This window comes from Capra hircus, chromosome 2 (genome assembly GCF_001704415.2).
Source record: "Capra hircus breed San Clemente chromosome 2, ASM170441v1, whole genome shotgun sequence".
NCBI classification, from domain to species: Eukaryota; Metazoa; Chordata; class Mammalia; order Artiodactyla; family Bovidae; genus Capra; species Capra hircus.
Genome location: NC_030809.1, coordinates 10,051,091 through 10,065,318, shown reverse-complemented (window position 1 = coordinate 10,065,318; position 14,228 = coordinate 10,051,091). Strand labels below are relative to the sequence as shown.

The following is a 14,228-nucleotide window of genomic DNA, read 5'->3' as shown; positions in this document are numbered from 1 at the left end:
GACTTCTCCAACACCACAGTTCAAAAGCATCAATTCTTCAGCACTCAGCTTTCTTTATGGTCCAACTCTCATGGCTACTGGAAAAACCATAGCTTTGACTAGATGGACCTTTGTCGGTAAAGTAATACCTCTGCTTTTTAATATGCTGTCTAGGTTGGTCATAACTTTTCTTCCAAGGAGCAAGCATCTTTTAATTTCATGGCTGCAGTCACCATCTGCAGTGATTTTGGAGCCCAGAAAAATAGTCTGCCACTGTTTCCACTGTTTCTCTATCTATTTGCCATGAAGTGATGGGACTGGATGCCATGATCTTAGTTTTCTGAATGTTGAGCTTTAAGCCAACTTTTTCACTCTCCTCTTTCACTTTCACCAAGAGCTCTTTAGTTCTTCACTTTCTGGTATAAGGGTGGTGTCATCTGCATATCTGAGGTTATTGATATTTCTCCCATCAATCTTGATTCCAGCTTGTGCTTCATCCAGCCCAGCATTTCTCATGATGTACTCTGCTGCTGCTGCTGCTGCTAAGTCGCTTCAGTCGTGTCCGACTCTGTGCGACCCCATAGACGGCAGCCCACCAGGCTCCACCGTCCCTGGGATTCTCCAGGCAAGAACACTGGAGTGGGTTGCCATTTCCTTATCCAATGCATGAAAGTGAAAAGTGAAAGTGAAGTTGCTCAGTCGTGTCCGACCTTCGAAACCCCGTGGACTGCAGCCTACCAGGCTCCTCTGTCCATGGGATTTTGCATAGAAGTTAAATAAGCAGGGTGACAATATACAGCCTTGACATACTCCTTTCCCAGTTTGGAACCAGTCTGTTGTTCCATGTCCAGTTCTAACTGTTCCTTCTTGACCTACATACAGATTTCTCGGGAGGCAAGGTCATGTGGTCTGGTATCTCCATTTCTTGAAAAATTTTCCACAGTTTGTTGTGATCCAAGCAAAGGCTTTGGCGTAGTCAATAAAGCAGAATTAGATGCTTTTCTAGAACACTCTTGCTTTTTCGATGGTCCAACGGATGTTGGCAATTTGATCTCTGGTTCCTCTGCCTTTTCTAAATCCAGCTTGAACATATGAAAGTTCACAGTTCATGTACTGTTGAAGCCTGGCTTAGAGAATTTTGACCTCCAACTAGTCACACACCTTTTCTGAGCCTCAGTTTCCTCACCTGTGAAGTAGGGATAATAACGCAACAGAGTGTTCATGATCCAGCGAGGGAAGGGGACATCCAGGGACCTGGCCGGGTACTCAGAATAGTTCTGGACTCGTCCTTTTTGCCAGAACCCCGCCCCAGACCCCCAAATCCCGCCCCACCAGACCAGCTCCCACAAACCACGCCCCATCGGACCCCGCCCCAGACAACAAAGCCACGCCCTCCCACTCGCGTCACTAGCCCCGCCCTGTCGGGGCCACGCCCACCTGGCCTCGCGCGGGTTGCCCTGGTCTCGCTCCCTACAGCCCGGCGGAGCCGAGTCCAGAGGGGCCACGCCACACCCGCTCTCCGCCGACCCCGACCGCCCCCTAGGCCCCGCCTCCGAGCCCATGGCCGCGCTGGGACCCCGCGCCTTACGGGCTGCGCTCTGTGGCGGCTGCTGCTGCCTCCTCCTGTGTGCCCAGCTTGCTGTGGCTGGTAACGCGTGCCCTTCACCCAACTGCTTGCCAGGAGCAGTCTGGGCTTGGCAGGGGCGGGAGGGGACTTTTCACTTGTGTGCGGGGCTCCTGGGGTGGGTAGAAGTGGGCTCCGACTGTCTGTGGAGCCGTATATATAGGCTCCGGGTGTGAGGTAACTTCAGGTGTAGGGAAGTGAAGCGGCCCCAGGTGAATGGGATGGGGGTGGTTCCTGATATATGCAAAGGGAGGGTGCTCTGGTGAATGTCAGGGAGCTTATAGGTGTGTGTGCCCATGTGTTTGTGGAAACTCCAGGCGTGCGGTGGGGCTTAGGGGATCCAGGTGAGTGTATGTGTGCAGGAGGTGAGATCCGTAGTAGTGGAGAAGGGGAACGGTAGCTTGGGTTCCAAGTGTTGCACCCACCTCACGCCCAGGTAAAGGTGCTCGAGGCTTTGGGCGGGGAGCCCTGCTCCGCGTGAACATCTGGCCAGCTGTCCGAGTGGCCTGCACACAGCTGAAGCCCTGTGAGCATTGTGTGGAGGGGGACCGAGCACACAACCTCTCCGGCTGTGTGTGGGAGCAGTGTCGGCCGGAGGAGCCAGGTATGGAGTTAGGCCCTCCCCAAGGTTAGTGCCCCCAGTTCTGAACACCAGAACCTTGGCCCTGCTCCCTAAACCGCTTCCCTGCTCCTTCTCCCACCAGGACGCTGTGTGGCCCAAGCGGAGGTGGTCAAGGAAGGTTGCTCCATCTACAACCGCTCAGAGTCATGTCCAGGTAAGGGGGCTCCCTCTGGCCTAAGTCATTTTGGGGGGAGGGGGCCGAGGTGTCCTCAGCCAGAGCCTGCCTCCAGGAGGGAACCAGCCTCTCCCAGAGAGAAGACTGTGCCCACGAGCACCTGGGTCCAGCGTCAGTTCTGCCTTCAGCTCACTGAGATGTCGCTCCCCCTCTCCGGCCCGTTTCCTCCTTTGAAAATTGGTGCAGCTAGAGGATCTAGGACAAGCGTGTAGAGGAATCGGAGGAACTAGCTCTTCTATTTTAAACCATAGTGAGGACTTCGGAAGTTCAGAAGGGAATGGGGGGAGGGCTTCCTGAAGGAGGCAGCGTCACAAATGATGATTAGACGTAGAGATGGAGAGGGAGGGCTGTGCTGGTGGAAGGAACTGTATAAACTAAGGCTTAAGAGTGTGCCAGGTGGGCCTGGGATGGGGTCTTGATGGGAAGTGGCAGGGGGGTCTGGTTTAATTACGGATTCCCTGTCTCTTCAGCTGTGCACCACCACCCAACTCATGAACCGAAGACAGCCACAACAGGTAGGTCCTGTCTGGGGCAATGGAAGGACAGGAGGTGTAGGGAAAAACAGCGGGGCTCAGGCACTGACGTGCTCTGTGACCTCAATCCTGTGATTTCTCCCTCTGAGCGTATTTCCAACATCTGTCAAATGGGTTGAAGAATACCTCACAAAGTGAGGATTTTATGAGAGCGTGTATAGCACCTCGTTCAGTTTCCAATGTATAGAAGGTGATCAAGAAATGATGGTTCCCATCCTTTCTCCCCAACCCTGGTTCTGAGAACTCAGGATGGCCCCCTTTAGGACCTGCTTGGTGCTGAGGGTGTATGTCAGGTTGCCAAGGAGATGTCCTCAGTGACTACCTACTGCAACCTCCTGGCCCAGAGAGGGTCACAAAGCAGGGTCCCAGCCGAACAGAGGCAAGAACCCCACTCTTTGGTTCCCACTGCCCCTCAGGGTATGGAGGTCAGCAGGCTTGGCAAGGATGGCTGAAGAGGCTCTTGGTTAATTAAAGTCAGAAACATGATCTCAGGGGCTGAATTATTGATGGCTCCTCCTCCAGCCTGAGCCCCACCTGGGTCTTGTGCAGCTTATTTCTTCCTTCTTCTGCTCCTCTTTCCCTAGTCCCCTTCTCTGGGGCTCCCTGAACTGCTGCTGGGACCACCCTTCACATTCTCAGATTCCCCTTCTGCAAGCTACACCCTCTGGGAGGTGGATCCAGCACCCAACTGGGCCCCTCTCACTGCCCTAGAATGCTCTTCTACCACCAGCCCTGCCCTGCTCTGGGCACCTGGCCCAGGGCCTGAAATTGAATCCCTGGTGGGAGTAGATGGCTAACATGGCACAGCTGGGAGCCACCTAGATGTCCTGGCAACTGTGGGCCCTGAGGCGGGGGTGGGGGAAAGGGTCCGGGATGCCGTGTAAGTCTGGCTCTGCCCTAACGGAGAGGTGACTGTCAGGCCTGGCACTCAGAGCCTGGTTAGTCCCTCCGACACATGGCATCGAGTCTTCATTTATCCCCTTGGTCGAGTGTGGGCTGCCGCATCTTCCTCTCCTCCTTCCCTCTCTCTGGATCCCGGGTGACGCCAGGGTCTTGGGACTTGGGAGTCCCAAGGAGACCACAGCATTTGCACCTGGGCTTCGAAGCTCAAGACCCAAGACGGAGAGGGACTGTGAGCTGAAAGCTGTGTGGACGCCCAAGTTCTGGGTCCATCGTCACTCTGTGGGGCCCCAGTGGAAGAGGGAAGCAGGCAGGGAGCTCACTCACCATCTGGGACCTGAAGTCAGGAAACCCAGAGAGAGTGTGACAGGCATCAAGCCACAGAGCAACTCAGGAGCAGAGCCAGGGCCGATGCTATCCGTTCTTCCAGGCACTTCCAGGCCACCTGTAGAATCTGGGTGGAACTTCTGAGCCCGCTGTCCAAGGCTCCCCTAGTGAGGACTGGGGGCCTCCCAGATGACCTGTGCCGGGTTTGGGGTGGGGCTGGGCCCCTGGCCTACAGTGGCCTGTTGTGGCCTCCACCCTGCAGAGAGCCCCTCGGTCCCTGAGGCCCACAGCCCCGGCTTTGACGGGGCCAGCTTCACCGGAGGCGTGGTGATGGTGCTGAGTCTGCAGGCAGTGGCCTTCTTCGTCCTGCGCTTCCTCAAGGCCAAGGACAGCACCTACCAGACGCTGTGAGTACCTGGCTGCCAAGCCCCGTGCACCCGCTCCGCCCTGGCCCCCCAGGTGGCCCTCACTGCCCTTGTGCTGTCTCCGCCACAGGGCAGCCTCAGGAGCCCTGAGGCCCTCTCGGCCTCCTCCGTGTAGGCCACAGCGCGTCTCCCTCTTCTAGTGTGGGGTTCTCTCGGCTGGGTGTTGGCCCACGTGGAACTCGGCCTGGGCCCGGCGTCTGAGAGCCCAGCTGAGCCCCTCTGTCTCTGTCCCCTCATGCTGCCCACAGGGAGGAGAACCAGTAGGTGACAGCCCAGGCCGCCTTCAGCCTGCAGCTCTGTGGCCGCGGGCAGGAGCCCAGGCCACGTGTGCGGTTTGGTTTTCCTCTGAGAAGGGGAGCTGCTCTGAGGCTCTGGTCCCCATGTGTGCTGTGGGGTGGATCGCTGCAACCTCCATTAAAGTGTTTGCTCTTCTGCCCACTGCCTGCTCGGGGGGGCGTCCTCAGCCCAGCTGAGGTGGGGCCACCACCCTGAGTGCCTTCTCTGTCTGCCCTCTGCAGAATCTGACCCCCTTCAGGCCCGGATTCCACACTCAGGGGAAAGAGGATGAAGAAGCTGCCCTCTCTTGGCCCCCTTAAGGGCCCTCAGGGTGGGAAAAACTTTGGTCACCAAATTGTGGCCCCTGTGAACACTGAGCAGACTCAGGACCCCATAGCTGACATCCCTTCCTGTCCTGGGCCTGGTTCGTGCAGATGAGAGCATCCTTCAACCACCTTCTGCCTCATCCGTCATCCCTGTGGGCCCCCGCCTGGTACTCGGTATGGGCCTGGCCTCTTCCCATCGACCTGGCTTGGACACTGCCCCCCAATAAAGGAGCTCTTTCCAGCACTGTGCTCCCATGTCTTGGGCTGTGTGTGGATTGGATGGGGTGAGGGGTATGGTTCACTGCCCTCTCTTTCATGGAAATTCAGCCTTAAATTAACACTGTCACCTTTTAAAGTATTTTTATTTTCAGGAATTCCCTGGAAGTCCAGTGGTTAAGACTTGGCGCTTTCACTGCCAGGGCCTGGGTTCAATCCCAGGTCGGGAAATTTTAAGATCCCACTAGCCTCATGGCCTGGCCAGAAAAATAGTTTTTGTTGTTATGTGTTTAAGCCCCTCCTCCACTGCATTATAGAGAAGGGTGCAGAGACTCAGAAAGGGAAACACACCTGCTTAAGATCACGCAGAGTGGAATGGGGGCAGGGCTGGGAATTTAATCCAGGTTTTTCTGACTCCAGAATGAACAGAACTTCAGAACTCCTCTGCAGAGGCATCTCCAGTTTTTTTTTTTTGGCTCCTAAATTGGATCTCTGCCCTTGTGCCAAGGTGGAGGTACCCCCGGGACCCTCCCCAGGGTACTTCTGGCCTTCCTTGAATGGGCCCTCCTAGAAAGCATCACTTACGCCCACCTCCCTCTCTTCACCCCCTCAACCCTGGGCCCAGAAGTCTTCTCTAATAACATCTCCTATCCATGGGGCACTTGCTGGAAACCAGGCGTGTGGCTGAGAGTCTGGCATCAGTGTCTCATTTAGTCCCATGATTGTCCTAGAAAGCTGAGAGGCGGTAGAGAGTCACGGGCAAGAGTTTAGCCTGTGGAACCCGACTGCCTTGTGGGACTGAAAGTTAATGGAGCAGCTCTGGGCTTCGGTTTCCTCGTCTATAAAGTCCAGTAACAGTGTTCCATCTCAGTGGGATGTAGGGCAGGTTCAGAGCAGGGGCATGTGCCCCGTCTGCTTCACTCCAGGGCACCCATTCACCCCTCCAGCTGCCCAAATGCCTGCATCTCTTCCTCCCCTTGAGGCCACCTCTTCTTGCAGGATCTCTGGCTGCAGCGGGAAAGGCTTTAGGGCCCCTGGGCTCCACAGGGAGTTTCAGCTGCTTCTTGGCCTCTCAGAGGGCTCACCTGCCTACCCATCAATGCCAAACACAGTCCACCACCCCACAGACTCACTTCTTTTTTTTTTTTTAAATTTTTATTTATTTATTTATTTAAATTTTAAAATCTTTAATTCTTACATGCGTTCCCAAACATGAACCCCCTCCCACCTCCCTCCCCATAACATCTCTCTGGGTCATCCCCATGCCCCAGCCCCAAGCATGCTGTATCCTGCGTCAGACATAGACTGGCGATTCGATTCTTACATGATAGTATACATGTTAGAATGCCATTCTCCCAAATCATCCCACCCTCTCCCTCTCCCTCTGAGTCCAAAAGTCCGTTATACACATCTGTGTCTTTCTTGCTGCACAGACTCACTTCTATCAACACCTCTCCTCCTCTCAGACATCAGCCTCCCCTCCAGGTCCCTGCATCTGGGTCATGTGACCCAGCCTGCCTTGCTCTCTCTTCTTCAAGCCTCTGTACACATGGTTTCTCCTGCCTGGGTTGCCCTCCCCTGGCTGGGACGATGCCCGTTCTCTCCCAGGCCAAGGAAAGAATGCTCCACCTCCTCCTGGCTTTTCACCCACTTAAGGACATTTCTCTAGTGGATGTTTTCTTTTTCAAATGTAGTAAATGCCTGCAAAGAGCAAAAGGACTACACGGACATTCATGTACATGAAGAACGAGAATCACTCTCCCCAGTGTCCCACTCCCCAGAAATAACTATGCTTAACAGGATGGGTCACACCTTTCTCTATGAATTTACAAAAGACATACCTACACACACTTAGTTTTTTTTTTAATACAAAATGAGGGACTTCTCTGGTGGCGCAGGGGTTAAGAATCCGCCTGGCAGTGCAGGCCATGCGGGTTCCATCCCTGGTCCAAGAAGATTCTACCGGCCTCAGAGCAGCTAAGCCCATATGCCACAACTACTGAAACCCGCATGCCTGGAGGCCGTGCTTTGCAATTAGAGAAGCCACTGCAATGAGAGACCCATGCTCGCTGCAAGTAAAGACCGCACAACGCAACGAAGACCCAGCGCAGCCAAAAATAAAATTATTTTTTAAAGTTTTTCATTACAAAAAAAAAAACAAAACGAAGTGGGAGCATGCTTTACATTTTGTTCTGCAACGCTGCCCCTTTCGTTAGAGATCAGATTTGCCCCATGACTTATTCAGATGGTGATGGTTGATTTGCCTGCATCCTGTCAAAGTCCAACTGGGTTATTTCCGTTTTATCGTAAACAGCATCATGATAAACGGGCTTGTCTTCAGATCTTGGCATACCTGCAGCAGAGTGTGTGTGGTGGGGACATATTCCTAGAACTGGAATTGGAGCTTCTCAGCGTTCATCTCATGGATCCATCCTGTCTGGCAAGCTTGGCCTCCACCTTCCTTGACACTCTCATGAACCTGGCCTTTTCTACCCCCACAAGAACTGGGCCTGGTATAGAGAAGGCCCTCAGGGAGGATTTGATGAGTGAATGAATGAACAACGTTTTCCTGTCCTCTGTCACCAGAGGTCCCTCTCCAGCTGAGACCTCACCCCTCGCATCTGGACCAAGGCTGCTGCCTCTTCTTCACTGGCCTGCATGCCTGCCCCGCATGGTCTGCCCATGTGATGGCCTATATTAGCAGCTGTTTTCTAGCCTCTGCCAGGGACTCTTCAGTGGACCTGAGGGTGGGCATGAAGTCACCTTGCTAACAATGCTTCTCTCTGGTTGGGGGCATGGTTAGGGGCTTGGGAAAAATCTCTGGCAGAGAGAACACAAATCATGTCCTGTCTCTGAGCCTGTTTTTCCTTGTTTATTCATTTAATGAACATTAATGGGGCACCTGCTATGTACCAGCCTATAACCCAGTTTCAATAATATTAATAACAACCATCAGTGGGACTGTGTAAGGATGGGAGGCGATATACAAATAGCACCCAGCATGACTTGGGGTGGGGGTGGGCAGCAGGTGCCCACCAGATGGTATCGGTGGTCATTCCCAATATGGTGACAAGGATCAGGGAAGAATTCCTAGTGGAGATGACATGAGAGCTGGACCTTCATGCATAGCGGGGAGCTTCACAGGGAGAGACGAGGAGGGGGTTCCAGATGAGCTAAGAAACAAAAGTAGAAAGACCCTATGTGAGTGCAGAAGTCTGAAGAGATGGCTGCAGAGTCTTGGTGGCCAGGATCAGAAGTTGGACTCCATCCTGGTTGGACCGGGCAGGAATAATGCCCATTCTCTCAAAGGTGAAGGAGGAAAAGCCCCCACCTTCTGCTGGTTCCAGCCTGGGTGGGGTATCCCTGGGGAAAGACAAGGGAGGAAGTCTTGCTTCATGTCCTCCCACCAGCCTGGAATCTTTTCTCAGGGCCCCAGCAAGATGGGCCCTCTGTGGACCCCACCTTCCCCTTTCCTCCTCTTGTTTGGGGAGCCTGCCTCTCTGAGGACCCAGGACTACCCCAGCTGCCCAGATAGGGGCCCAGGGTACCCTCCCCACTCACCCACTCACCATCCCATCCTCATCCTCTCCCTAGGTATCCTTCTCCCACCCAGGCTCACTAGCCTCAAGGAGTAGGGTGGGAGTTTGATAATCTGGGCTACACACACACACACACACACACACACACACACACACTGTATGCAAATAGATGCAAATGATGAAAAACCTGACAGCTAGAATCTGGGGGATGGAAAGAAAAGTGCAGAGGGATCTGGAAGAGACATACCCACTACCCCCATGCCCATCCTGTGCCCACCTGGCCCTGTATCTCCCTGCAGAACCCAGGAAACTGGAAGCCAGTAAAGTTGTCCTCTTGCCCAGTTGTCCTGGAACCCCAGGAAGTCCTGGGGAGAAGGGAGCACCAGGTCCTCAAGGTAAGAGATGCCAGAGATCAGGCAGGGGCCTGCGGAGGCAGCAATTACAGTCTGTGCTAAGAGACCATGGTGAAGGGGCAAGGAACATTTGTGTGCCAGGCTCCAGGCTGGATGCCCAGCATCCTAAGACTGACCCTGTGGGGTAGGTAGTATCATCCCCATCTCGCTGGGCTGTGGGGGAAGGGAGGTTCAGAGAGGATCAGTCATTCACCCATGTACACAGAGCCAGGAGCCACGAAAGGCTGCAGCTGGGATCTGACTTGACTGCTTTCTGGCCCCTGACATAGGGCAGGGTGTAAGGCATCTCTCTGTTTCTGGGATGTCAGGGCAGCCTGGATCACTGGGCAAGATGGGTCCCAAGGGTGAGCCTGGGGACTGTGTGGAGCTAGAGGTCTCTTCTTTCTTTGCTCTGTCCCTGGACCAGAGAGGGGGCTGCTTGGCTGCTGCTCAGGAATTGGCCGTGATTGACCTCTTGTAGAGGGGATAGAAAGCTGGTGGCACTAGTGGTAAAGAACCTGTCTTCCATTGCAGAGACATAAGAGATGCACGTTCGATCCCTGGATCGGGAAGATCCCCTGGAGGACAACCCGCCCCAGTATTCTTGACTGGAGAATCCCATGGACAGAAGAGCCTGGCAGGCTACAATCCACAGGGTCACAAAGAGTCAGACACGACTGAAGCGACTTAGCACACATGCAGTGGGGGTGGAAAGCTGGGAGGAGTGGTGAGAATCAGGAGAAGGGCCTGGGCACCCTCCCCTCTGGTGGTTCGTGAGCCTTCCCTTGGGAGTACTCAGACTTCAGAGTCAACATTCATCTTTTCTTGGGGCTGGAGATTCAGTGAACTTGCTGTGGGGACAGGAAGGTTGAGGCCATCTTTGCTGGAGCCCAGGCACCTGGAATCAGATGGTGCTGGGGTGTTGTTGGGTCAGCAGGAGTGGCCCAGCCCCACACCCAGAGCCCCTCTTCAGGGGTCCAAAGGAATTGAGAGGGCTCCTGGAGTCCAGCACGTGGCCTCTTCCATTGCCTGTGGGCTGGGGCTTGGGAAATAACTTAGGGGCCCCCATCAGCTCATCTCCTCTTCCCCAGGCCCTGGGAGCTGCCAGGAGCTGCTGAGCCGGAAGACCACTTTGAGTGACTGGTACCATCTGTGCCTACCTGAGTGCTGAGCCCTCCCAGGCTTTTGTGACAGTTCAGTTCAGTGGCTCAGTCGTGGCTGACTCTTTGCGACCCCATGGACTGCAGCACACCAGGCCTCCCTGTCCATCACCAACTCCCCGAGTTTACTCAAATTCACGTCCATTGAATCAGTGTTGTCATCCAACCATCTCATCCTCTGTTGCCCCCTTCTCCTCTCGCCTTCAGTCTTTCCCAGCATCAGGGTCTTTTCAAATGAGTCAGTTCTTTGCATCAGGTGGCCAAAGTATTGGAGTTTCAGCTTCAGCATCAGTCATTCCAATAAATATTCAGGACTGATTTCCTTTAGGATGGACTGGTTGGATCTCCTTGCAGTCCAAGGGACTCTCAAGAGTCTTCTCCAACACCACAGTTCAAAAGCATTAATTCTTTGGCACTCAGCTTTCTTTATAGTCCAACTCTCACATCCATACCTGACTACTGGAAAAACCAGAGCTTTGATTAGATGGACCTTTGTTGGCAAAGCAATGTCTCTGCTTTTTAATACGCTATCTAGGTTGGTCATAGCTTTTCTTCCAAGGGGCAAGCGTCTTTTAATTTTGTCTTTTGTGACAAGGACACCGCAGATGGTGGCTGGCTGGTGAAGGAGTGTCAGGGAGAGAAAGGACTGGAGCAAGTCAGACCCAGTGGGCACTTCTTCCCCTTGGCCCCTAGGCGGCGCCAGAGCCCACTGGAGCCAAGACATCCCTTTGGTGAGTATCACTAACAAATGCTTACTGAGCTCCCAGAGGGCCTGAAGAAGTCTGAGAAGGCTTCACAGAGGAGATGCCATTTGAAAGGGCCCTGAAGGCTGTGTAGAAGTTCTCAAGATAGGTGAGGTGCCTATAGGAAGGGCCTTCCAGGTAGAGCGAAAGACAAATGCAGGGAGGCCGGAGAGCATGAGGGGGTGGGGGAGACCGGACAAGTGAGCTGAGAGCAGGTGGAGTGCTTGATTGAGGTCTACTGGTGTGGGTCAAGCATGGAGAAGGCCCAGACAGCAGAGACCCATTCACAAAGGGCACTGAGTGACTGACTCAGTGGGAGTGGGGAGCCTTGGAAGAGTTTCAAGCAGAGGAGGGACCAGGTCAGACATGTTTTTGAAAGAAGACTCAGGCTACACTGTGGAGAATGCATTGAATGGGGACCAGAGTGCAGGTAGGGACACAGTTTAGGATGACTGCAGGGATCTGGGCAGGAGAAGAGGGTGGGCAGGGACAGGAACAAAGGTAGAGGCTCTTAGACTGAAAGATATTTAGGAGAGAAACTCTACAGGACCTGGGGACTGCTTGGCATGAAGAGGAAACTGGGGTTGAGAGGGAGTATCAGAGTAAGACTGAATGGACCTCTGCTCTAATACCTTGGTTCTTATCGTAAATGAAAGCAGGGTTATTTTGAATCCTACTCCCAACTGGGCTGACCATCTCTTGAAGGCAGGGACAACGGTTCTATTTCAGTCCATCCAGGGACTGTGGTGTGAAGTTGAGAGTCAGTAAAAGGTGTGTAGAGTTGACTGGCATATTCACAGGCAAGGCTCACTTGGTCTCACACTTTATCAACAAGCCCTCAAACCATCTGTCCGCCTACCCCTCATAGCGCCTCTGCCCCTTGCATCTCCTCATCCCAGGCTCAGCCCGGGGTGATGACTCCCATTGTCACCTTCTCTGCCTCCCTAGGTCTTCCAGGGGTGACGGGATGGTTCCGTGGATTCCTTCTGCTCTTGGTCTTCCTACACAGCAGGTGTGGGGAGCCAGGAGTCTGAATTCTGGCTGGGGAATGAGAATTTGCACCAGCTTACTCTCCAGGGTGTTTCTCAGTAGGGTCCAGGGAGTCTGAGGGGCCTTTCCCTGGCATTCTGATTCCCACCTGGGATCTGAGGATTCCTCCGTCTCTGACTCCCTGTCCCCTCCCCCAGGCACCCAGGAGCTGTGGGTGGAGCCGGAGGACTTTAGGCAACCACACCTTTGTTCCCTGTAGGTCCTTCCTCCTCCTAGTGGAGGCAGACCATCACCAGCTGTTGCTGGGCAGGTTCTCAGAGGGCAGGGCAGGTGAGCAAGCCTACAGTAGGGCCCTGGAGCAAGCCAAGAAGTCTAGGGAGGCTGGATTTTTCCCCAGAGCTGCCATGGCCTCCACGGATGACCCAGGACAACTCCTTCCCCTGCTGCGGATCTGTTTTCTCATTGGAAAAAATGGCAGTGATGAGACAGGGTGGTGTAGGAGTGAACAAGTTAGGCTCTGCAGGCAATCGATCCTGAGTTTAAAATCCAGCTCTGTCGTTTACTAACTGTGTGACCTTGGGCAAGTCCCTTCTGGGTCAGAGCCTCAGTTTCCTCTCCTGTAAAATGGGTAAGGAGGCAGGGAGGGAGGATGTGAGAGCCAGCTGAGGCTCTGTTGAGTGTTATCATTATCTGCTTTGGAAGAGGAACCAAGAAAGTCTTTTTTTTTTTTTTTCCAGAGAAATACCAACAGTTGAGAAGAAATTTGAAAGAGGGAAGTGGTTACAAGGAGTGCCTCAGTGGAGCCCCCTTTCCTGCCTAAGCGTCTGAGAAGTCCCTCCTAGCTCCCCCAAGCACAGTAGCTCAGGCTGCAGCTGGGAGCTGCGAGGAGACAAATGAGCAAGAGGGAAGCCGGAGATTCTGGGAGGGGACGAGGCAAAGGGAGGCGTCAGTGGCTTTGGAGCCACAGTCCTGAGCTCAAGTCCCAATGCCTCTGTGATTACCTGCCTGGGCCAACGCCCTGGTTCCATGACACTGCTGTTTTTTCCCAAGGGGCCTGAAAACACCCACCTCACAGTTGCCCTCAGGCTCCTGTGATATCATCTCTTCAAGGGTGCCAGGCATGGTGCCAGCACCGAGGCGCTTCCCACCCTCTTCCTGCCAGGGGCCTCCCAGAGCTTCCACACCGGGAAACCCTTTCCCATCAACCATGATACAAGTGGGAGAAACTGCACAGTGAGTCTCCCCGGAGCCTGGTGGCACGGATCCTGCTATCAGACCAATCTCAACGGGCGCTATTTGATGTTCAAAGCCCCTGCCCATAGTTATAGCATTGAAAGGGCCTCACGCCAAGGCGTGGGCCACCCTTACCACAGGGATTAAATGGTGCTTCACTAGGGCACCCTGGTAGCCAGCACCCTTATCTCTATCACACAGCTTCCGGACTCTCGGCAGATGTTCAATTGCTTGGTCGTGTTCGACTCTTCATGATCCCATGGACTGCAGCATGTCAGGCTTCTCTCACTTACATTGTCTCCCAGAGTTGGCTCAAACTCATGCCCATTGAGTCGATGATGCCATCCAACTATCTCATCCCTGCTCCTCTTACTTTTTATTAAAAAATAAAATCATTTTAACTCTTCCCTGACTGGCAGACCTCTTCCAATTATTGGGAAAAACACAAGAGGGCAGAGGAAGGACACAAGTTTCAGTTCCATTCAAGAAGATCTTCCTTCCAGTCAGGAAGATTGACAAGTTGACCTCAAAAGATAGTGAGGCTTCTGTTCCTAGAGGTTTGCAAGTCGAGGCCAGAGGCACTTGGAGGGGCAGGCTTGGAAGGATCCAAGCATCCATTGACAACATTCTTGGGTCCCTTGGGTCCTACAAGTAGATGGTTTCATGGTGGAAATTGCACTGCCATCTCACCCTGTTATCCCCTGCCTGTCCCTTCAAAGTTGTCTGTTTTCCAGGCTCTGTTGTCACATTTTCATCCTTTGCTACTTC

The 14,228-nt window shown here is 53.7% G+C and overlaps 2 protein-coding genes across 4 annotated transcripts; both read left to right on the top strand.

Moving 5' to 3' along the window:
* On the top strand, window positions 1,416–5,431 carry CD164L2 (CD164 molecule like 2). 3 transcript variants are annotated; one of them, XM_018056719.1, is made up of 6 exons: window positions 1,416–1,627; window positions 2,040–2,207; window positions 2,308–2,379; window positions 2,871–2,915; window positions 4,423–4,567; window positions 5,104–5,431. In XM_018056719.1, exons 1-6 carry the CDS (start codon window positions 1,540–1,542, stop codon window positions 5,108–5,110), a joined length of 525 nt encoding a protein of 174 aa, XP_017912208.1. In that variant the 5' UTR covers window positions 1,416–1,539; the 3' UTR covers window positions 5,111–5,431. The 3 variants fall into 3 exon arrangements, with proteins under 3 accessions (XP_017912208.1, XP_017912204.1, XP_017912212.1); XM_018056715.1 differs by having other exon boundaries at window positions 4,834–5,431; XM_018056723.1 differs by lacking the exon at window positions 5,104–5,431 and having other exon boundaries at window positions 4,423–4,571.
* FCN3 (ficolin 3) lies at window positions 8,844–13,622 on the top strand. The gene is given in 10 exon segments (XM_018066283.1): window positions 8,844–8,947; window positions 9,249–9,337; window positions 9,664–9,714; window positions 10,172–10,201; window positions 10,426–10,521; window positions 11,061–11,113; window positions 12,186–12,315; window positions 12,425–12,458; window positions 12,460–12,553; window positions 13,338–13,622. Coding segments are annotated over 10 exon segments (966 nt in total).